The sequence below is a fragment of the Suillus bovinus genome (genome assembly GCF_016758785.1).
Source record: "Suillus bovinus strain UH-Sbo-P2 chromosome Unknown EDB93scaffold_10, whole genome shotgun sequence".
Classification (NCBI taxonomy): domain Eukaryota; kingdom Fungi; phylum Basidiomycota; class Agaricomycetes; order Boletales; family Suillaceae; genus Suillus; species Suillus bovinus.
The window spans coordinates 333,871-356,672 of record NW_024542066.1 but is presented as its reverse complement, the minus strand read 5'-3'; the positions used below and the strand labels follow the sequence as shown (position 1 = coordinate 356,672).

The following is a 22,802-nucleotide window of genomic DNA, read 5'->3' as shown; positions in this document are numbered from 1 at the left end:
GTCTCGTCGCTCTTCGTATTAACTCCATGGTTCCTCAGCAACAACGCCGGCCACCTCCAAGCGCCCAGGAATATTACGCTGTACCACAGAGCCCACAAGGTTCATCTATGCAGGCCCCATATAATCCGTCACGGCCCCCAGCAAGGTCTGGTTCTGCAGGCAGCCAGATGCAATCAGGTAGGGGTGCCATCGCACAAGGAGTAGCTAGTGGTCAAATTGGCGGGGGGTATGGTCCTTATTCTGTAAGCACTCTACTTCTCACTCTATGTTGATCCTGGAGTGAATTTGCGGGCGCTTCAAGTACAACCCATCTACATCCCAGAACAACGGCGTTCACAACCCTTCACGGTTCAGCGCCGCCGCCTCTGAGGTCTCTTCTGCGACTGGCGAAAGGGCTGGCGGTCCCTTAGGTACCTCGGGTACGGTCCCACCATATTTGTGGGACATCCAGGATCCAGATCTCGATGATGCTCTACACAATCCTGATCCCGTCAATGATGCAGCACTCGATAGTTCTTTTACAATTTTTTCAGCTCGAGGATGGGCAAACGCATCCGCACTCTTCATCCTCGTCGTCGGACTCATCACGCTATTCGCTGGATACCCAATTATACATTATTTTACCTTGCCCTCCAACACATCACCAGGGTACAACTTGGGTGGAATAAACGCTTCGGGTCAGATACCACTTCTCCCAGGAATGCCGAGCCTCATAGATGCCGCCACCCCATCACAATATCACACCCGAACGGGGAGTGATGGCGATACATACAAGTTGGTGTTTAGCGATGAATTTAATACAGACGGTCGAACATTCTGGCCTGGAGATGACCCGTTCTGGGAAGCAGAGAATCTTCATTATTGGTGAGCGTGAATTGCGTGAAATTATCAGCCGACATAACACTTCCTAATACAGGGCTACTGGCGACCTTGAGTGGTATGATCCGCAGGTGTGGCAGTACCCAGAACTTGTGCCCATCATGATCTGATATCTATCACAGGCTATAACGACTCAGGGCGGGAGCATGGTAATCACTATAACGGAACAGCCCATAAACAACCTTAACTTCATGAGTGGTGTGTGGAAACCGCCAATGTGACCGTCTTTGTCGACTCATCATTTATAGGCATGGTTACAACATGGAACAAGGTCTGCTTCACAACAGGATACATAGAGGTCAACGTGAGCATGCCAGGATCGCCTTCAGCTCCTGGTTTCTGGCCTGGTGGGCGAAGTTGGCTATTAGGTCCTATCTATGTTTACTGATACCATTATTTAGGTGCATGGACCATGGGTAACTTGGTGAGCCTTTATAATCCACAAGGTTTTCAGCGGTAAGGAATAATATTGATAGGGACGCGCTGGTTATGGAGGGACCACTCAAGGTTAGAGAGTGAATGTGTGTTCTCTTATTTGTGTCTTACGTTTTTGCAGGCACTTGGCCATACAGCTATGACACGTGTGACCTAGGAATATTGCCTAATCAGACACAGAACGGAGTTCCTGCTGCAGCGGCCACGGGCGGAAGCGGTGGCGGACCTCTGAGCTATCAACCAGGTCAACGACTCTCGAGTTGCACTTGCCCCGGTCAAGATCATCCTGGGCCAAGTGTGAAAACGGGACGTGGAGTTCCAGAGATCGATATTTTCGAGACTCAAGTCGACGTCAGCGTCCTCCAAGGCCAAGTTTCGCAATCCTTCCAGATCGCACCGTACGACTATCAGTATGAGTTTACTTCGACTACACCTGCTACGACTATCCAGAACTCTCAAACTCAATTGAACTCTTACAAGGGTGGTGTTTATCAACAGGCTTTGTCCGCGATCACCTACATCAATGATTTGGACTACAACGGGCAGGCCTTCGCGACGTATGGCTATGAATGGTGGTCAAATCCTAGCAATCGGCCAGAAGGATACATTCAGTGGTACAGTGCAGGCCAAGAAACATGGAAAGTTACATCTGCATCTATCGGGGCGGATTCCACATCTCAGGTCTCGGCGCGCTTAATTCCCGAGGAACCCATGGTAATTTTTTTTGTTGTGTGACCTGTTCCAATGTTTGACACCATTTGCAGTATATTATCCTGAACCTGGGTCTCGCTCGTGAGTGGAACCGACAGAAACATCTTTTTCATTGATTACTAAACGTGCTTCATCGTAGCTTCGTTCCAGGCGCAAGACTTTATGCACATGCAATTTCCAAGTGAAATGTACATTGACTACGTTCGCGTCTACCAGCGGGAAGGCATCCAGAATGGCCTGACTTGTGATCCACCAAACTACCCCACTGCGAATTACATCAATAAGTACGTGTTCATCATACCCTCGTGCTATCAGTCAATATCTCACACTGCGCAGTCATCTGAACGCATATACCGACCCCAACATTACAACCTGGGCACAAGCTGGATACAACTTTCCCACAAATACTCTCACCGGGTGTTAAGCCGTGGCCATCCCCTTGCTTCGTGCTGTGCTGTTATGTTGTTAGTCACGATCTTTTATAACCGTACGCCCTGCTTGCATTATTATACGACCACACAGCTATTGCACATCGGACACTTCATCCTCCACCTTAACCCCTTATTACGCTCCCTACCATAAAAGAACGTTCCGCCCACGTACTGACTTCACGTCAACATACATGGAACTTTACTAGGTCTCTCATTTTGTGGTAGAGACATTCCTTCATAGTCGTTACCTATCGTAAATAGGATCCGAGACCACAAACAGATGAGATAGTGAATTAGATGGACTATCGGTATACCAAGCTCATGATGTGTCAATGCAGTAATTGGAACCAGGGATGTACGGTGAGGGCAATAATCTAGCCTAACATCTTTCTGAAGTCGTCTTGCCCCTTCTTCCCCTTCTCTGGTGGCTGAGCGTTTGAACTCGATGGCGCCTGCGTGGCACCAAGACCAGGTTTGCGGGCACGACCAAGGCCGGCTCTCGGCCGAGACCCGGTTGTCCGAGGTACAAACATGCCCCCAGTTGCTGGGGGCGGTGCCGCAGGCTGGCCACGGGAGGGCCCTGCCTGCTCTTCAGAAAACTGTAATACATTCCCGCCCAACATGATAGGTTCAGTCCTCAGCAGTAGTTTCCCAGCCTCCTGTAATTGTGAAGATGTGTCACTAGGATCCTGCGGAGTGTGCGAACCAAACGCAATACTAACAGCAGGATTTTCAAGTTCGACCACTGCTTCGTTCAAAGCAGCAAAGATCTCAGTTCGTTTAACGAGAGAGTATTTCTCCAGGAGTTGATGAAGTAATCCTTCTTGTGTTCCTGGAGGAATATTTCGAATTCGAACAGAACGATTTCGAGCGTCAGCGTGGCGGCCCAGACCTGTTTCTGTTGTGTGCTCTCTAAAAAAAGTGGACAAAGTAAATTTATGGTACTGGGATTCGAGAGAATGACTGAACTTGTTCTTCGCACGCACGCGAGAATCTGTGAAAGTGACCGCGATGCGTCGATTCTTCAGTTCATGGTTGTTAGCGGCAAGCGCAGCACGAGCATCCGTCTATAAGTGACACGATGAACGAGAATATAGTTGCATGTTCGCGGAAACCATACCTCTGATTCGAAATCAATGAAAGCAAAACCTTTGGACTGTCCACTCTTGTCCTCCGCAAGGCGGATTTCTTTGATGGGTCCATACTGATAGAAACAATCACCCTTAGCGACCAACCGCTGCACATGAAATAGGCTCACAGTCTCAAAGACTTTTCTTAGATCTTCTTTCGTCGCAAATTTGCTAAGGCCAGCGACGTAGAGTTCTCGCTCGTTAGCGTCTGCATCTGATCTTTCTTTCTTGCGCTCAGGATTTGAAATAAGGACACTAATAGTGCGATCAGGCTCCAGCTCGCGACCATGAAGTTCGAGCGCTCGTTCAGCTGACGACTGCCGTGCAAAAGTCAGATGTCAACAGCTCATACAAGAGTGTCACAGACCGGGGATGTGTACTGCAAGTAGCAAAAACGTCGCGTAGCTTTGAATTTCTTGCTTGGCCATCGTACATCAAAGATAAGGCCATACTTTTGGAACCGAATCAGGTTAGAATAGAATACGCAACAAAATGACTCACCTGACCAAACAAATCGCGAATAGATGCGTCATCAAACTTTTCTGGGAAGTTTGTGATATACAACGTAGAGCGCCACGCTAAATGCACGCCGATCTCGGTCTCGTGTATCCTCTTCTTGTCCTTGGTAAGAGCAGCTGGCACGCTGTCCTTGAAAGGAATACACGTATCAGTACACACGGTATGGTCCGTGAAATGATGTAACCTACCCTATCATAAAACTCCACGGTTGCGACTAGCGTTTCCGGCATGCGAGTGAATTTGATGTCTCGGATATCGCCACACTGAATGTACGGAAGTGAGATATATAGGAGGAACAAATTCGGGAGGATAGAACACTCGCATCTTTGAATAATGCCTTTAGATCGGCTTCAGTCGCCTCAGATGGTAAGTCGGCGACGAAAACGGTGCAGTTCTCCCGATCGCTGATCATTAACTTGTGTGAAATAAATATCCTTTCGAGTATAAAGACATCCATACCGTTTCAGGGAAACAGGTGGAGTTTCTGGAAGCGCAATCTCATTAAAGTCTCAATGCAATAACGGTAATGAACAATTTACCAAGGCGAGGCTTCTTACCCCCACTGGTTTCAGTAACAGGGGGTTCTTCCTCAGCTTTCCGTTTCCCTTTCGTGTCAGTTGGAGCTAGGAAGTCGACATCCATCGCTTCACCGACAACAGGTGCCGAATCTTGTGTCGCACGTGTCACGGGAACAGATATAGCTGACACTGATGCAGCTTGTTGCTCTGCATATTGTGCTGCCGCCGCTGCATATGCTTTCTCAGCTTCCTAAAATGCAGTTGAGTTATTACCAAATTATAACGAGGGCGCACTTACCCGCGCTCTCCGCGTCTCAAGCTGGGCTCTTGCTTGAGTGATTTTATGTATGGCTTCCTCGAGAGAAGAAAGGGACCCGTGCGCATGTTCAAAGTTGTGCCATGCATCCCAGAGGGCCTCTGGATAATCCAGATTCTTCGTGCTCATATCTTGGAAGGTTTGGCGGGCAAGATCATGGTGATCTGTGCGGCTGGAAACAGTTAGCTGAACACCCCAGATAAATGAAATTGAATGGAGCGCACATGAGAACATCAGTGTAAGCCACCCAAGCTGCCCAGCTCGTCTTATAGTGAGCAGCTGTGGAAGCCCATAGTTGCACGGCGGCATCCGGAACGTCCGCAAGACTGAGATACTACATGAAAAGTTCGCTAAAGTTTATTTGCGGCGCTCATGAATTGACATACGAATTCAGACAAAAACTTCTCTAGCCTGAAGCGGGGATCTCCACTGCTCGACGCTGGAGGAAGGGCAATTATCATTGTTATCAATGATTGGGTCAAACAGCATGCATTCTTACCTTGGCGAACCATCGCGATCCCGTCCTCCGTGACCTTGATCAGGGTAGCCAAACCATTCGCGTCAGCACGACCAGCTTCAACTGCGCGCTTCTCCGCGCCTGCACGAGCGAGAACCAAAGGTACAATTTGGTCAACGTCAACTTCAGGATCACTCTTCCCACCCCTGGTGAATAGGTTTGTTGAGAGTGCACGAGTATAGGCGGCTGAAAAAAAACATAAATAAGCAAAAGAGGGGTGGAGTTTAGATTTTTTTTACCGTCGATATCTTCATTCTTGCCGGCATCCGTCTCATCCTCGGACTCTTGTTCCCGTTCCTAGCGTGAGAATAGGCGTGATGAGAGAATGGGTCAAGGTTCGTTGAGCTTACCAGGAAGCGTATGTATCGCGCCCAAACTTCACCCGAGCCTGGTGCGCCGCGTGTCGCACGTCGCCAAAACTCCACACTTCGACCCTGTGATGTTATAAAATCAATGTATCCAACCCAAAACATTTGTATTGCCCGTTCTGCGCCAAGCTCGGCAGAAAATTGGCGTTTTGCTGCCTCTGCAAGGCCACGCTCGTACAATCCACAAAGAATGAAATAATCTGGATCTCTTCGACGTCGCTCTGCAGCAATGTAAGTTGCGTATGCATTGAGTGAATACCCAACAGCTGCCTAAATGGAATGATAATCAGAAAGTTATGGAAAAAAAGTAGTTTGCTTACCAGCGCCATCTCTGAGGCCTCTCGTTTCTCATATTCTTTGACAGCCCGTGAGCGCAGTTTTGACGCAGATATGAGAAGTGATTCGTATTCGTTAGCAGGTTTGTGCGCAGTTGTAAACGAGGAGTATGATTGGTAGGTGTCCTGATGATCTATGGTTGCGACCTTAGTATCGAAAGAGTGCATGAATGATAGTATCTTACTGGCATGCGGTTCCTGAAGGCGAGCGAGTAGGATATTTTCGATCATATTGACCAATAGGGGCCTAGCATATCATGAGCGAGCTGCTACGAGTTGTAAAGTGTCGAAACTTTGTAACGCACTTCTCATCCGTTGAGGCCTTCTCTAGTACCTCAAGCTCCCAGTTGTAATACTTATCCCAAAGTACATGACTCTGCGTGTCGTTGGCGTCTAGTAGTGCGTTGCATTGAAAAACTTACTTGTGATATGTCACCAGCGCCTTCGGAAATTACAATCGACATCGCCTCCCGAATCCAGTCCTCAGAAAACAGCACTCCTAAGTTGTCTGGTTTAACCTCTAACCCAGAGAAGTATTCATGACGGTCAGCTAGGAATTCCAGATGCTTTTGCAAGACGGAGAAGGCTAAATGTAGCCTGTCAATATCTCCCAGAACGTATATTTCAGCTCACATACACATATAGTCCGACTCTGCCTTCGAATATACACTCAACACCTCCAATGCGCCCTCTGGCGTATTTATATCATTCGCGGCAGTCTTTGCGTCGATGAGAGGTAGCCAGACGTCGTCCGGTGTTGCTATATAGTTTACTGCCATTTCAAGAGCGACTAACAGTTGGTCCTTGTCTTCCATGGACTTTGCCAGGCGAATGTGTTGCACATGGAGGTCAACACTGTATGAATTCGTGGATAGTCTTGTGAGCGTGTCAGCAAGAGCATCGAGAGCGACAGACTCGTCCATGACGCGAGAAACAGAGCCGCTTATTTGTTTTGATGGCCAATTAGGGCTGCGCCAAGTATTGAACGATGCAGTTGTTGAATTCGACCGATAACTTTGTTGCAGCGAATAGTGTACATAGAGCGGACCCCGAATACTACTCAAATAAGATACCGGCCCACCTTAGGTCCAGTACTAGCCTCTCTCGTCAACAAGCAACATCCAGGAGACCGAGGAGCTCCAAGGCAGATTTGTCCGTCTCGGTCATTATTGTACTCTGCACGACTCCCCAGTTTTCTATAGGTGCTCATCATGTCCTGCATATGACAATCTTGGTTCACTTCAGCTCGCACGTTCACAAGTGACCGTATGTCTATCTATGTATATATCCATATCGGACATCCTTTCATCGATGCGTTTCCAGATTCTAGCCCTCGGGATCCCATATCCGAAGTTAGTTCCCCCCGGACGAACTATCCCTGAATGCCAGCAGGAGCTGGGCGCACTTTTACACGAGATCTCAGACCTAAAACTGTCATGGATGGTATCGATAATTCCCGCTATCAACTCGGCGACAAGGAGTACTCTAGATCACTCGGTTCACAAATTCTTACAAGAAACTTGTATCAACTCTTTGGTGCTTGCCAACTGAACTCCTCAAAGACAAGTACTCCGTCAAGGCGGATTCTTATGCTGCTGACAACACTATGGCGGGATTTTGCTGTTGACATACCCAGTTTATGGTCCAGGCAGCCTTTAGCTGTGGCTCGTGGTTCAAGCAATCATAACGACGTCCGCTCTCATTAAGACTCAAGTGTGTCACAAATGATATAGTCGATCAACGAACCTTTCTCAACCTACCTTGAATCTCATCGCTCTATATCCCATTACGTTCCACCTAGGCGACGCTTCATTTGTGTTGACAGAGCTCCAAGCCCTTCAGGAGCTGACCATACATGTGTCTTTTGATCTTAAACCACCTCTTGTACAATGGATGTTACGGCCGCCGCGCAGACAGGTTCGTATATGTGCATCGTCCGCTATACATGTGAAGAGTGCCTGCGCGCGTCATTCCATTCCTCTGGTGACACGTTTTCGCTAAATGCATGTCAAAGGCGAGTATTCTTATAATCGACGGGCGATAAAGCGTACTTAATATACAAAAAATCCAGAATCCGTATGCAAGTAATTGATGGACAACAAAGTAAGTACTAGTCTTGACCACGTCCAAATAATGAGTGAAGTGTACAGGCTGGCAAACAAGCATATATCTAAAATCACCAGTCATCCCATAATGCCCCTTGTCAGTTTCCTAATCCACAGGCCCAAGCTTTCAGCCAATCTTGACAAAGGACACAAAAGGCTGATCGAAGACGGGGCACCGCTAAAACACCATGATCAGATGGAGAACTCCCCATTTGCTGAAGCATCCTTAGTTCCTTGAGCGTGCGTCGGCGCGGCGACAATTTGGAAACAGAGAACGTCAAAAGCTCTACTTTCATGTCCTTGCCGCTAGGCTCACATTCAGCAAGCGTGTGTGCGCTATGCGGAATGGGCAATGAAAAGGTCTGGAGCTTGCTGAGTGGCGCCCGCATCATCCAATCAGGCAGCTTGTAGATTTTCGCTGCATTCTCGCGGTGGCAGGTGCCACGCTGGTGCCGAGTGCTGTCGGCTATTGTGTGTGTGATGGAGATGACGTGAGAGATGGAAGCGAGGAAAGCCGCTCCGTGGTCAGTCTTGATGTAGGATGCCCATTGGCGGGTCGACTCAGAACCCGTCACCATCAAGCTTTTTGGGCTGTACAGAGCCGGAGATTCTTCGTGGTTGTCCGAGCGAGATTTCCAGGCATGAAAGAGGCAAGCCGACAGAAGTTCCAGATTCTCAAAGTCGACCGCGATGGATGGTGCAGCGAGCAGGACGGGGGCCAGGGGGCTGAGGTCTAGCCCAGATTGCATTTGTCCGAATCCGTTGAGCGAAAGTCCTGGGAGGCGGCCACGAAACTGTCCCATCCAAATCCTGCGTACGTGTTTCGCGTAGTCGAATTTGAATTGGTGGTCTTGCTGAGCATATGTCTCCTGCATGCGTAAAGCATCCACGAATGCTGTCACGTTGTGCAACTGCGGGAGCAACACGGTGCGAAGAATTTCGGGCAACACTGTTTTCCTGACCTCTTTAGAGACAAGACAGAGAGCGAGGGCGGATGAATATGGGTTTTGAGACTTGTATGGTGCAGATTGGGAGAAACTGGGTTGTGCCGCATGTTTAAAGATAATGAGGGCTAGCTCGACTGGAAGGTCAGCAAATGGGAATGAAAGTTTGGTAACAGATTTCATGATGGGGGAGTAGCTAATGCAAGGTTGGTTTGCACTGTGCAGGAGCACTTAAATACTCATCTGATAGATAATGCCCACTGCGGCATCATCCACAGTAGCGACAATGCATTTTGTGCACAGTGGGACCAAAAGCAAATCAAAAGCTGACAACCGGTAGTCCACAGCAGAGTCATTGTTCCTTTTGTGTCGCATAACGTGCTCTTGCTTGGGACCACAAGATATCGCTCGGCGGTCTACACTGTACAGTGAAGTAATTGATACTTCTAGGTCACATAGTAATCATTTAGTGATGTTCTGACCTGGCTTTGGGTGGTTCTGGCTTGCATGATCTTCGGGCCAGGTCAAAGCCACGAATGATCGATGACGCCGCGGTGGACATGATCGATTGATCTAGTATTGAAGTGCTCCTGCAGTGAAAACCAATCTTACATCAGCTACTCCCCCATCATGGAACCTGTTACTTGGCAAATTTCATTTCCATTTGCTGTCCTTCCAGTCGAGCTTATTATTATCATGATATCTGGTAACTGTAAATCCACCCATTCTTACAGACTGTGCATCTAGGTTCTATCAATGACATTGGCTAATGCCACAAGTCTTGCATTTGCTGAGCCGAGTTGCCCATGGACGAATTTCACCGTTCCTTGAGGGTGGTTGGGTCCGAACATCAATGGCCTCCGCCTGGTCCATTACTACACTGACTTAACATCTAACGTTTGTCGGAGGTTAATTGATGACTGATCACCATGACGTGCTTCAAGGTCAGAAGTCGATTCAATGGCAAGGCCTGTGGGGAGTGACTTGGTGTATGATGATGAATAATTCATCGCTCAGCTTATGACGCGACCTTCGACGGCTATGCTTGCAGTGCCCCCCACTCTAGCCTAACACGGCCGATATCATGATGGTGGCAGTCCGTTGTCATTTCGAGAACTTCTTAAATCGCATAAACCTCATGCATCGCCCTTTAATATTACTCCTTTGCTTAAATAAACATCAAGTAACTGGACTCACTTCCTCTTACCCAACTCTTACCCTTTCAATCATCATGACAATTCACCACATAGGTAAACTCTCCTCGGAGATATCCAAATCAGCTTTATTCTAACCCACAATACAGTCCTATACAAGTTTAAGCCTGAGGTGACCCCAGAACAAAGGCAGAGCGTGAGGGACTGCATCAGCGCCCTTCCATCGCAGATACCCGCAATCCAAAGCCTTGTCACTGGTGAAACGGTGTTCAATGCCTTCGGACACGGCTATGACGAAGGTATATCATCTGAAACATTCGTAGGTGGTTGTTGAGATCGTATCTCAGGGGCCATTTTTCTATTCGAGAATCAAGTCAAGTTGAACGAGTATCGCCCGCACAAGGCTCATCTTGATTATCAGGGGTTCGCGAGTCCTTTGATGGAAGGTATGTCTTGTTTCTGCTTGAACATCCCTTTGATTGAATGGTTGCGCCTAGGTCTACTCATTTTTGATATCGAGTCGGCCGCCTAGCTGGTTGATAGGATGTTCTGCTCATGCAGGTGATGACTAAAGGTGCTGCGCTATGAATTCACCTTCGAATCGCAGCCCTTCTTTAGGCTAAAGCGCAAACGTAATGTATTGAAACGAACCTGTACTTTGTAGATGGCTGGATCGGGGTTGTAACTGCGTAACGTCATGACCGTTCACCTCATCCGTGTGTCAGGTTGCGGTGCACCTGATGGCGTTAATGGATGGCTTTTGAGTTAGGGTAGGTTGATTTTTTATACATCCAAGCTCCAACCATGAACCGGAATGAGGGCTGGGAGTCATGGTGCGCGCTATCGATTGGTGGGTAGCTGCAGTGCTAGTAGTCCGTTATCGTCCTGGGCTACAAGCTCCATAATCATCGAGTCGACTTTTGTTGTTGGCTGGTGATCGTCACCTGTGAATTGTTCCCGCCCTCGCATACAACCTTCTTGGCCTTTCGCTAGCTTGATCAGTCTGTTGCACACTATAAATAAAGTTCGCACCGTACTTTGTTCATGAACATGCCGTCACATCACATATTATTTTGAGTGAAACAGTATTCATTACAACAGCGCTCGTACACGATATTGGCACAACCAGTATTTTATGCACCGACCGATTCATGGAAGATTGCGGCCAGATTGAGTTGCGAATTTGGAGACAAACTTGATCAAAAGAATGATTGAGAACATGATCTATCATGTCAGTGCATACATCATGATGGAGGAGAGCAGAATGCTTAGAGTGAGCAGCCCGTCTATGAAGGCAAGCCGTCAATAGACAGACGGACTGAGCATCAAGCGTTGTTCCAACCCCGACCTTTCTCCATACACGTGACGTTGTTTTGCCAAAGAAAGAAGGAGACCCCGGAAAAGCACCTCTTTTGGGAAATTGTCCTTTGAACGTTTCAAGCCTGCAGCTTGACGGACACCCTCACCATGTCCAATTTTTCAGTCTGTCTATCTACGGCTTGCCTCGGTCGAAGTCTACGTCAGTCTGGCTCATTAATGATGGAGGTACACAGCACGGGATGACAGGCTGGATAAAACGGACCCCAAGCCGTTGGAAATGCCTTACTATATATAATGGAGATATCACATTCATGTGACTGGACTCGGACATCCTTTCTTCCTCCCTTCCAATTCATCATGACGATTCACCATATCAGTAAGTTCTCGCTCTCGCCCAAATTCAAGTGATCTAACACATAGTACAGTCTTATACAAGTTCAAGCCCGAAGCAACCCCAGAACAACGACAGAGCGTGAAAGACGCTGCCAACGCCCTTGCATCGCAGATACCTGAAATACAAAGCCTCGTCACTGGCGAAACAGTTTTCAATCCCCGTGGACATGGCTATGATGCTGGTACAGCGTTTCTCATCTTATCTGCAAACCGGAAGTTTGACAAGGCTACACTTTAGGGGTTATTTTTCTATTTGAGAGCACAGTCACATTGAGCGAATATCGCGTGCACAAGGCGCATGTTGATTATCAGGCGTTCTCAGCACCTTACCTTGAGGGTGGGTTTTTTTGTTTGTTCAAATATTGCTTTAGCTGAATATAGGGTGCAGACAAACTCATTTTTGATATCGAGACAGCTTAGAGGGGAAAGTACTGAGCTTGATATCATGCTGTACGTACGTACTTGTGTATATGGCTAAATCTACTGCACGTACCATGAATCTAAACATGATGGAATTGATCATCTTCACATTCGTGTTCCGACTATGATTTCTATGTAGGCAGGTATTTTTGTCGCCCGGGTACTTGCAGGCACATCGGCCATCCAATTAGTTGTCATACGTACACCTCTCGCACTTAAATAGAGAATGCTCACACTGCCAAATTATCACACGTCCGAGCGACCATTCACTCACTTCCCGGGTCCATCATGACCATTTATAATATAGGTAACTTTCCATTTGACCCCCCCGCCTCGCTCGGGAATGTTGACTTAGCATAGTCCTGTACAAGTTCAAGTCGGAGGCAACCCCCGAGCAAAGGGAATATGTGAAGGAACTTATCAAAGAACTTCCGTCAAGAATACCCGCGCTTCAGAGCGTTATCACTGGAGAGAAGGTCCTCAACCCCCTCGACCACGGCTATGACATGGGTGGGCTGTTTTATAAAAGCTTGTGACTTGCTGTCCGACATTGCTCTAGGGGCAATTTTTTTGTTCGAAAGCAAACAGAAACTGGATGAATTCCGCCCGCATCAGGCGCATACTGATTACCGGGCTCTCTCCAGCCCGTATCTTGAAGGTGCGTATATTAATACTGTTAATAGACTAGATCACATAGCGGGAGAACTGCCAGACAAGGTGATCTTCGATATGGAGATAGCATAAAAGAATTAAGGAAATAGCAGAACTTCGAAAGCGTATGTCGGGAGTGCGCGTAATACGTATACATTGTCGATTATTTATGCGTAATGAGTCCATCAAACTGATGGTGGGGAGAAAGTTTAGTCATAAATCGGGAGAGGTAGCATCCTGGCAACTGTAAACAACATGAAATATACATATGTGATGCGACATACCTATCTGCATTGAATATGAAGTTCCCTGCATTATCCTCTCCTTCCAAGAATCGCGTAGGATACATAACTTCGAGAATATGAGAAGAAGCTGATGATGGGGGAATGAATAGCACTCACCGAGGTGCCCACGGACCTCTTTCAACAACTCTTCCATTTCATCTCGCTCCTGCATGGTAAAAGGCTCTATCCCATTCACAGGTTTTCGGCCACGAGGGTGAGAACCTCTGGAGGTGACGCCGTCGCTTCCATCGTTGGTACAGAAGGTCTCGCGGCTCTCCTCAGCAGCATCCGCCAGACCTCCCTTTTCATATGGTCCATCTTCGTAAGCTGTCTCTGAGGGTACTCGTGATACTGGGTAGGGCGAATGGCTACCCGTTGCCTATGTGATACGAGTATTTGAGAGAGGTATAACGGAGGAAAAGAGTCACAAACCGGCTTAGAGAAGCGTTCGTGGTGAATAACAAATTCTTTGTACTGCTTCCACGTCGTAACGAGGTCGTCAGGAACAGTATGGAAAACTTTGCGATAAATTTCAGTCTGCGGAAAAGAATCAGTCTATCCACTACTCCTACGCAAAGATAACATACGTTATGCGCGGCGCAAGTCTTCCAGACATTCTTCCAAAATGCATCAGATATCGGGTCTTCAAAACCCTCTGGATCTACATGGGGAGCGGGGGTTTGTACAGCCCACGTTATATTACTGACTTTGCTAGCGAGACGCTTCCTGGGCATGGCCTTGGTTTCCAGAGCAGTCTTCTCAAGCTCGTCCGGGTCATGTGCTCCCGACTCCAGATGGGGTGGTTCGTCACTGGTCTGTGGATTCTTTGACGCAAGCGCAGGAGCACCGTTTGCTTCCCCATCAGCTGTGCGCTTCTCGACGGGGTCAAAGTTTTCGCCCAGTCGATGTTTGAGCTTGTCTTTCAAAGGAGAGATCTCAGTTTGCGAAGCTGGCGGCAGGTGCTCTTGAACTTCTGCCTCTTTCACAGTGGGGACTATCAAGCTGGTGAGCCCTGGCTCTTTTTGGCCTTCACGGCTGTACGTCATACGCTCCTCCGGAATGGTTGGTTCATGAAGTTCTACCTTCCCAATAGATTTCTTGAACTGCTGGATTGCACTCATGGCAGCTGCGTTGTCAGTTTAATCGAGATTTAGTCATTCAATCTTCATGACTGTGGTGAATACGAACTTTGTTGGATACCTTCGCCTGCAGTGTGAAGCTCATCACGCATGGGAGTCATGTGCTTGATTTGAGTAACATCGCGATTATCACGCTCTTGCTCGAATTCTGGGTCCCATTCTTGTTCATGGTCCGATTTCATTTCTTCGTGAGGCGTAGGTTCATAATCAACCATGGCGTCAACATCCACACCGACATGCTCTCGCATCAACCGCATTCGTAAGGTGTGTGCAAATCGTCCGACCTTGAAGGGTTTTCCTGCCATCGTTCTGATGTACCACAGCTATCAGAAAATTGGCAGGCGAGACCAAGAAAATCGTACCCGTCAATCAGGTCAGTGTCTCGGATGACTGCAGCAATTTCGGAATCTCGATCGCCACGTTGTGAGCGCTCATTGATGTTCGCGCTGCCAATGATTGCCAGACGATCATCCACAATACAAACCTAATAAAATCGATGGATCTGAGAACTCCGCTTCAAGGATTAGATCGTATTTCTACCTTGCCATGAATATATAACTATAACGTGGTCAGGGGGGTTCAAAAGCACAGGGGCATAGGCACTTACTATTTCCGTAGTTAATACTCCATTCCGCATTTTAGCCCAGTTTCTCAGCGAAAACACAGAGATATAGTCATCAGGCTGATCATACAAAGATAAGTACAGCAGTTCCAATGGATAAATCAACCACGCACCTCTATACCCTCTTTGCGAAGCCGAGAAAATATCGAATTGGGCCCACGGCAAATCGTGCGGTTCTGACACTCGACAATGATTCGGATCTGATACGTTCATTCAGTAAAATGTCAAAAGATAGCTATCCCAACTAACTGCGCTAGCGTCGCTGTGATCAATAGGAAAAGGGAAACCAGGGAGGAGGGGAATGACTATGCAACATTTCCACGGTGTACCCTGACGGTGTGCGCGAGTGATCCTATCTACCAACGCATCACCAATCCGGTTCTCAATCTTGACATCATTTACGACGGTCCTTAGAGACAAATCAGCCAGCAGTGGTAGCAGATCAGTAAGTACTCACGAGGTTATGAAAAATTGATTCTCAATGTACACGAAGTGCTCGGACATCTCGATGGCTAAAAGACTGTTAGTAATACTTCTTGCGTAAGCCTTGACACCTGACCTTTCAAGTATGCATTTTGAATGGAATGCTCAGTTCGATTGGAAGTACCGAGTGACCAAGGGCCAGCTGATCTACAAATTTGCATCTCGCATGTGCCTGTAAGACCCATTGCGGTAAGCTCTTCAGGTTTGAACTCGGGCGGAGGTAGCAGGAAAGGCATGCTCCGGGAATGGTTCTGAAGTGAATTAAGCAAAGGCAAGATATCTATCAGGCGATAAACGCACTTTCAACCGAAGCAAGTAATTCCATCTGTGGCTCGGTAGTTTAACGATTTGTTTCGCGTGAATGAATTTTAGGACAAACCTTTCAACAAAGTGTCGAGCGAGATCGCGAGCAGGCTGGCCTACGACTTGCATACCTACATCATGCCTTCGGGGAGGAGTTGTGAATGTCAATATTTCCTGAAGCACAGACAATCGTACCAAGGCATGCGGGGCACCTTTGCTCTGTCATACATGTCCTCAGAGGGTTTATTTAGCGCATGGAAATCAAGAACCCGCGGGTTACTGTAGTCCTTGCCTGTGATGCATGGTCAGACAATTCCCAAATTTACCGCATGGTTAAAACCTACCTGGCCAGATTTCGGTCTTGTCTGCCGATAGCTCCGGGTCATCGACGATGACATGTTGTGGCGTATCCCATCTTTAAAGTTCTTCAGTGATGAAAGGTGGTCGAGATCTGAATTAATTTCACACCTTCCAAAACATAGGTCAATCCCTCCCATGAATGCGATAGTCTCATCAATGACGCAGAGCTTCTCATGCTGTTATAGGTATGTCATTGGTGACCGCGTTCTTGTGTAAAGAACCCTTACATGTGCCCAGTAGAATGTACCAGTTTGGAAGTGTGAGGGTGAACGTTGAACCGTAATGTTTGGGTGTAGCGACACGAGGCGTTGCTTCGCATAACTTTGTGATACGGTGAGTTCACATCATCTACGACGCGCTTGTCAGTTCTTACTGGCTATCCGTGGGGGTAGTTCGGTTCGAAACTTCCTGGCTAGAAATAGATCAATGACACTAGATATCGACATTCCAAAAGTTCTTACTATAGAATTATGTGGATCTTGACGCCTTGCTTGGCTTTTCTCTCAAGAAGGTTATCCAAGCGATACTTGGGTTTATTAGGACGCCTCAGTTGCAACTCTGTGCTACATAAGTAACGTGACTACCATGTTAAGCCACGGACGCACCAGGGGATAGCCACCAGTCGTGAATATAAATGGTCGTTTGCGCCATGAGGATAGCCCGTGACAAATTCCACATGTAGTCGCGCTGATCTCTTTGGTCAATGCCAGATGATATAGAGAAAATGAGACACAAACCCCATCAACAAGCCACTGTGCCGCGACGTTCAATCGCACTGGAGCAAAACTGTCAAACCGATTTTTTGCGATGAAAGGGGTCGCAGCAGCAGCTTTTTCTAGGGCAGTAATCCATTGCAGCATTTGACGCTAAGGCCAGAACACCCTTCGTCAGTAATGTATAGTCACTTGATACGAGGAACCAACCTCATTTCTTGCCCATAACTTTAACCGCATCTGTGAATTCTCGACATAGAATGTATGCTTTGAGACATCATCCGAACGTTTCTTCTTTTTCCTTTTATCTTGTTCGTCTGTCTCTCCTTGTCTCTCCCTACCTTCCGCGGGACCACTGCTCGTCAGAGGATTCACGTGTGTAGACGGGTCCAACATCGGTGTCGCAGGACGAGATGATACTGCGGAGCTGCCAGAGCTGACTGAATCTGTCCTCATGTGCTCCGTTCCCGTGGTGATATCTCGATTACCCTGCACCTCACCATTTGAAGTGGCTGTAATATTTGGCGATGACCTGTTAGCAATTCGAAGGACCCGTGAAAGGCGACTTTTGATACTATCTATTGCAGAGAGACAGTCGACCTCGGCCTGTGGGTACTCTATCTGAGTCTGTGGGTGCGGCTCCTGCTGTGTCTTGCCGAGGCGAGCGAGAAATTCACGATCCTCCGGTTCTGGGCGCAAGAGGTGCAGACCCTTACGATAGTATCGCGTGGGCCGAATGATCTTAAAATCTGTATCAAAGAGGAAGACATCCCAAATTTCCGTCTAAGATGTTTATTAGTAGCAGGATTGTCAGTGAAATGGCAATTGGCTTGCCTCCCCTGGGTCCTCCACGGCCACGATATAACTCTCACGAACAGCACACCACCGGGCCTCCTTCCGCTCTCGCCAGCGTGCTGATTTTCGCCCAAACCCGGGGCTATTGCCTTCTGTACCAATGCGCAGAAATCCAGCTTTAAATTGTGCACCGCCAAATCGAGCAAGACTAATGAATGATGCGCTTATCTCAAGGAAGCCTGCGAGTCGGTTTGCGGTTGGGTGAAACATCTAGAACGGTGTTTGTGAAAGGTAATTACGGCATAGGAGAACAGACGAACAACAGCGCGTATAAGCTTAAGCAAATACTCCTCTAGCGCTTCTCGTTGCAAACGAGCAAAGTCAGTTTGTTTGACGTGACGCCCGCTGGATTCCTTCTTCAAGAATTTAAAGTAAGGAAGGCCTGTACAACAGCTTAGTATTTCCAAACATCGAAAAATGCACAGCTCTTACTAGTTCGAGGAAACTCTGGCAATATATCCTTTTGACTGCTGAACGCATTGGACACGGTGTAATGAGTATGCAGGGAAATGAAATCACGAAGCTGCCTGTAGACCACCCAACGCACGGCACCATTGGCATACTCACACTCGATACGAAACACGGCTTTATGCGCTTGCATGGGATGTAGACTATCACTAATCCGTATGCGGAGACGATGGAAGAGCACAGGTACGCGCCTGCGCCCCTTCTCGTCGTGTTCAAACCACAAACGCAGCATCAATGTGGACAAACCGCCCGTTATGAGTTCGTCCGTAATATTTACCTCGTTTGAGGTAATCACAGAGTGTGGTGCAGGAGCGCCAGGTTGCCCAGCGCGGATAACGGAAGGTAGGAGACTACGTAATTTGTTCCATTTTGTGGATGTTCCTGGCTTCTTTGGATCTATTTGGGGAGGGTGAGATTGAGAGCGCTGGAGATCCGAAGGGGGAGGCTCAATGGGCTTGGAAATAGATCCCATTGTTTGGTAGCGAGACATAGGTTTCCTCTCCGTCTTCTCTTCTTCCTCTTCAATTATTGTGTTAGAATGTTCGGGAAACATCGAATTCGATCGGTCTTCCAATGGTGAATCATGGTATTGGTCGAAAACTCTGCTCTCTCTTGCTTTTCCCTTCTTATCTGTGGTCGTTTTGACTAGAGAAGGACTAAGCTCCAATGCACCCCGGAAGCTTGACGAACTTGAATTAATTTGAAACGAGGTTTTACCACGATCTCCTAAATCATTTTCAAAAAAATCACCGTGTTCCTGTTGGCTATTTCCGAGAATGTGACGCGAGGTGGATGAAGAGCGGTGGGAGAAGGTGAATGACAAGGAGCGTGGTGGTCCTGTACGGCTTGAGGGTGTGTCAGGGAGGGTGGTCCTCGGTGTCCTTATCGGAGATCCGGGAGGTGATATTGGGGTTGGTGATTCAACGCGGCTTGGCATGTGCTGGTCTATCGAAGACCGGCATGAGTCAACGTCTCCGGTCTCGTCATCATGTTTGCTGTGTCCAGACGGATTGGCAGAATTCTCTTTTGCGTTTTGTGTATGGCTAGCGCTGAATCCAGCGTTGACCGAGTTTACAGATGGCATTGCGAAGTTGCAATATGCAGATCACTGTGAACGGCTTTTTCACAGTCTGCAATAGCGACTCCACCGGTTGGCAATTGTGGGGTTGACGCGAATAGCTTAACAAGAAACTTGATACGTCTAGACGGAGACGATTAGAATTGTAGATTTGAGTGCTATCACCAGCTGCGGCCGTAGCGCTCACTGTGTTTCAGCAATGCGTGTGTTGAAAAAGGAAGACTAGATAAAAAGCTGACTAGTACTACCGTTAGCCTACCACAGCTTGAGCGCTCATACATAATTCTTGACGTAATCGATCATTTTGTTTGGCGCCTGGGCCCAGGGACTGGCTATCACCGCGTCAACCTTCCAGCTGCGACAGAATTTGCTCAGCAAATGCGTACCACGTACCACCAGGACCTCTGCACGCGCTGGCGTTGGAGGCAATAGGTAAACGTCAAACTTAGACCACCCGAGCGAACTGGTAAATAAATTCAAATTGTATTGGCAAAGACCAATGAATCCATTGATGGGCTTGACTGCACGGACAAGTGCACTACCGTAACCACAACCATCAATACTATCGATGCTTCTGCATCGAATACTCACGATCGATGGTCTGGCGCTGCTTTATACTATCAACTCGGGTGGCACCTCCCCTGCATGCCCCAGTGGTGATGGGACTCCATCAAATATGGGATCCTTGTCGAGTGGCAGCCGCGTTCAATGACTTTGTGCAGGACTGACACGATGCAATACCTGTCCCGCGACCCCTTTACTCCACAGCTGACGATAAGCCTGTAGTCGGTTGTTGACCGCGTCACGTAGCCAATGCAACTCGAAATCAATAAGAGGCACAGTATTCCTTCTTTACGGTCCAGCCAAGAGGAGAAAACGAGCAAAGTTAACTCCGGTGCGCATTCACAAGTTTCCAAATGTAAACGAGTAAAACCCTAAAGAATAAACGTCTAGGCCTGTTCGTCTGCCACAGGCTACACTTATGGTACATGACAACCCCAAAAAAACAACTCATGAGGAAAACGTCAACTCCCAACAGCATACACTACACTCTTGAAGGATTCACAGCCAAGTACCCACCATCGATAACCAATTCCTGCCCGTTCATATACGCCGCAGCAGGCGATGCAAGGTAAACGGCAGTGCCTGCCATTTCAGCACCGCTGTTCAAATTTCCTGTCAGTGAATGCGCTGGTCCACGGATTAAGCCTGACTCACGTCCCGGGCCTCTTCGCTGGTACAGGTATCACCGGCATACCAACCGAATCAGTTGCTGCTTGCCCTGTAATTGTGTCGTGTGTCATCTCGCTTTCATACACGCCTGGCGCGATGGCGTTCACTCGAACATTGATTCCTTTAAGAGCAAATTCTGTCGAAAGCATCCTGGTTAGGTGAGATCCAGCAGCTTTTGAGCTGTTGTAACAAAACTTGTCCACCAAAGTTAGGGATGATAAACGAATGCGACCGTGACTTTGCTCACATGTCTCTGGGCGACCTTTATGAGCCCGCTGATACTCGTGATATTGATGACGCTTGAAGAGAACCCTTCTTTGTCGATATCCTTAGAGCCCTTGTCGAGCAGATCCAAAAACGCGATAGTCACAAAGTATATCGAAGAGGTGTTAATCGCGAAAAGGGAGCCCCATTCCTCAAAGGACTCATTGTTGAAGAGGTATTCACTAATTGGTCCGGCCTCCTTTTGAGCAGTAGTCGATGGCTGATTCAATTCATCAGAGATAGGACCGGATTGGCCAGCACTTTGTTCGATCATGATGAGTCACGATAAGATAAGGAGAGCAGACATCATACTTGTTCACAAGAATGTGTAGCTTTCCCTCTTCTTGGGATATTCTTGTTACACCAGCTTTGATGCTGTCCTTTTTCGTGACATCCATCTCTTGCCTATGTATGGTGCTTGATCAACCCGTACGGAACAAGGATAACGGATAGGGTCTTACGCGATCATAGGACCCATGTCGTCACGCTTAGTTGCATTCCATTCCGCAACTACTCCATCAAGAACATCCTTTCTTCGGCCGGTGATATATACCTTGGCCCCATTAGCAGCGAGGCCACGTGCAATGTTAAGGCCGATGCCTGTGCCACCACCAGTCACTAGTGCGATCAGGCCATTGAGATCATAGAGGTTCTTCAGCGTATAGCTATCAGGGGAGGACATGGTGATACTGGCAACGAAAAACCAAGGCTGCGAGAGATTAACAAAAACTCAGTCTGGGAGGAAGGATTCTAGTACCGCAGTACGCACCTGCGAAAGAACAATAAGAGGTTATGGAGTACGGAACAGATGTCAGAGCTTCACCTCAGTTTCGATTGGAGAGGATGGGTGAGTGAACCGGAATATAACGGGTGCGTCGACTATATACTAATGCTGTGATGTAAAATATACGTATGTTATTGTACGTGGCACGGTCGCAATTGCAAGTGGCCGCGGACGATTGACTAGCCATACCTGCACATTACGCGTCGGATCATCCAAGGGCCAACACATGGTGAGATAATTAACTTCACGAGTGACCATGCGGGTGCGATCCAATTGGTTGAATAGTCAATTAGTTAAAGCGAGACTAGAATACAAGGAAGTAGGCCACTAGAGTTGAGTTTGTCTTGGTGGGGCCCCCCTAAGTTCCAATTAGAAACTGGTCACTAGAGTAGTTTCCGCTGACTAATCTTCAAACTCAGTTCCGCATGGTGCCGTAGTCCAAACCTCGGTCTCCCATAAAGTTAGAACGAAGACTTCTCCATTCCGATACTGCGGTCCAATCCCTGAGCTACCTCGGGCTGGTGAAATCTTTCTTCTAACAATTTCATTTTCATATCGGCGCAAACTGCGCAGTCAGCGGACGATTGAGCAGCCACGAGTTAAACAGTACCAACCTCATCTAGGAAGAGTCGAGCAAGCTCAACTTCAACAACTAGTGAGGTCGCTAGTGATATTCTCGCGTCTTCTTCGTCACGATCAACAAAAGCCACTCCTTGCCGTCGTTCACCAGAGTTAGCAATCATACATTTCGTACTGTTCGGACCATGCTGAGGAGATAGAATTCTTGGACAGGTCGGGTTGACCGGACATTGTTTCAGCATCGATTGACACGTGGGTGTCTTGAAAGAATGACGGAATGAACGGGACCGCGGTTGGTCCACAGTAGTCTCTAAACAATACAGATAAGACAAAAGACGCGTGTTGGCAATGAGTTAGACTCGTGACCAACCCGAGATCTATGAGGTCACGAGTCTAACAATGGGTGGATTAGGAAGATGAGTACTAAATTTGACTCGTATCTGAGGAATATCAGTGAGAATCCCATCGGTAAAGGTATATTGTTTATTATA

At 47.8% G+C, this 22,802-nt stretch overlaps 7 protein-coding genes across 7 annotated transcripts; 3 read left to right on the top strand and 4 right to left on the bottom strand.

The window, feature by feature from the left end:
- Positions 1–26: 26 nt before the first annotated feature.
- Positions 27–2,449, top strand: EDB93DRAFT_1079905 (glycoside hydrolase family 16 protein; the record flags this gene model as incomplete). The annotated part of the gene is made up of 11 exons (XM_041445490.1): positions 27–242; positions 302–864; positions 917–950; positions 1,002–1,077; positions 1,128–1,226; positions 1,281–1,303; positions 1,356–1,386; positions 1,436–2,028; positions 2,079–2,106; positions 2,165–2,309; positions 2,362–2,449. 11 exons carry the CDS (start codon positions 27–29, stop codon positions 2,447–2,449), a joined length of 1,896 nt encoding a protein of 631 aa, XP_041310647.1.
- On the bottom strand, positions 2,440–7,203 carry EDB93DRAFT_58815 (uncharacterized protein). Its single transcript, XM_041456786.1, has 22 exons — positions 6,797–7,203; positions 6,582–6,745; positions 6,465–6,535; positions 6,345–6,406; positions 6,145–6,293; positions 5,807–6,094; positions 5,696–5,753; positions 5,439–5,642; positions 5,326–5,378; positions 5,164–5,273; positions 4,922–5,111; positions 4,645–4,873; positions 4,565–4,589; positions 4,428–4,509; positions 4,294–4,368; positions 4,088–4,234; positions 3,954–4,037; positions 3,715–3,903; positions 3,577–3,660; positions 3,426–3,523; positions 3,179–3,368; positions 2,440–3,115 (listed from the first exon to the last, which is right to left on the bottom strand). The coding sequence occupies exons 1-22, from the start codon at positions 7,080–7,082 to the stop codon at positions 2,831–2,833; spliced, it is 3,123 nt and encodes a 1,040-aa protein (XP_041310646.1). The 5' UTR covers positions 7,083–7,203; the 3' UTR covers positions 2,440–2,830.
- Positions 7,204–8,641: 1,438 nt separating this feature from the next.
- On the bottom strand, positions 8,642–9,376 carry EDB93DRAFT_1055825 (uncharacterized protein; the record flags this gene model as incomplete). The annotated part of the gene is made up of 1 exon (XM_041444751.1): positions 8,642–9,376. A coding segment is annotated over one exon (735 nt), but the record flags the coding sequence as incomplete, so codon positions are not given.
- Positions 9,377–10,439: 1,063 nt separating this feature from the next.
- Positions 10,440–10,894, top strand: EDB93DRAFT_1247530 (stress responsive A/B barrel domain-containing protein; the record flags this gene model as incomplete). Its single annotated transcript, XM_041452603.1, has 4 exons — positions 10,440–10,458; positions 10,512–10,661; positions 10,710–10,808; positions 10,860–10,894. The coding sequence occupies 4 exons, from the start codon at positions 10,440–10,442 to the stop codon at positions 10,892–10,894; spliced, it is 303 nt and encodes a 100-aa protein (XP_041310644.1).
- Positions 10,895–11,811: 917 nt separating this feature from the next.
- EDB93DRAFT_1201608 (stress responsive A/B barrel domain-containing protein) lies at positions 11,812–12,765 on the top strand. Its single transcript, XM_041450951.1, has 4 exons — positions 11,812–12,058; positions 12,108–12,257; positions 12,314–12,412; positions 12,464–12,765. The coding sequence occupies exons 1-4, from the start codon at positions 11,977–11,979 to the stop codon at positions 12,493–12,495; spliced, it is 363 nt and encodes a 120-aa protein (XP_041310643.1). The 5' UTR covers positions 11,812–11,976; the 3' UTR covers positions 12,496–12,765.
- Positions 12,766–12,895: 130 nt separating this feature from the next.
- Positions 12,896–19,777, bottom strand: EDB93DRAFT_1128662 (phospholipase D). The gene is made up of 28 exons (XM_041448845.1): positions 18,338–19,777; positions 18,166–18,287; positions 17,885–18,115; positions 17,261–17,833; positions 17,075–17,203; positions 16,943–17,024; positions 16,799–16,895; positions 16,711–16,749; positions 16,565–16,658; positions 16,446–16,513; positions 16,322–16,392; positions 16,173–16,269; positions 16,054–16,119; positions 15,975–15,999; positions 15,751–15,925; positions 15,649–15,703; positions 15,441–15,600; positions 15,305–15,391; positions 15,177–15,251; positions 15,110–15,127; positions 14,932–15,053; positions 14,619–14,878; positions 14,018–14,556; positions 13,863–13,967; positions 13,548–13,809; positions 13,431–13,497; positions 13,056–13,383; positions 12,896–13,006 (listed from the first exon to the last, which is right to left on the bottom strand). The coding sequence occupies exons 1-27, from the start codon at positions 19,455–19,457 to the stop codon at positions 13,356–13,358; spliced, it is 4,767 nt and encodes a 1,588-aa protein (XP_041310642.1). The 5' UTR covers positions 19,458–19,777; the 3' UTR covers positions 12,896–13,006; positions 13,056–13,355.
- Positions 19,778–20,256: 479 nt separating this feature from the next.
- Positions 20,257–22,087, bottom strand: EDB93DRAFT_1128658 (uncharacterized protein). Its single transcript, XM_041448844.1, has 6 exons — positions 21,772–22,087; positions 21,410–21,657; positions 21,261–21,353; positions 20,932–21,208; positions 20,670–20,878; positions 20,257–20,614 (listed from the first exon to the last, which is right to left on the bottom strand). Exons 2-6 carry the CDS (start codon positions 21,628–21,630, stop codon positions 20,497–20,499), a joined length of 918 nt encoding a protein of 305 aa, XP_041310641.1. The 5' UTR covers positions 21,631–21,657; positions 21,772–22,087; the 3' UTR covers positions 20,257–20,496.
- Between the last annotated feature and the right edge of the window lie 715 nt (positions 22,088–22,802).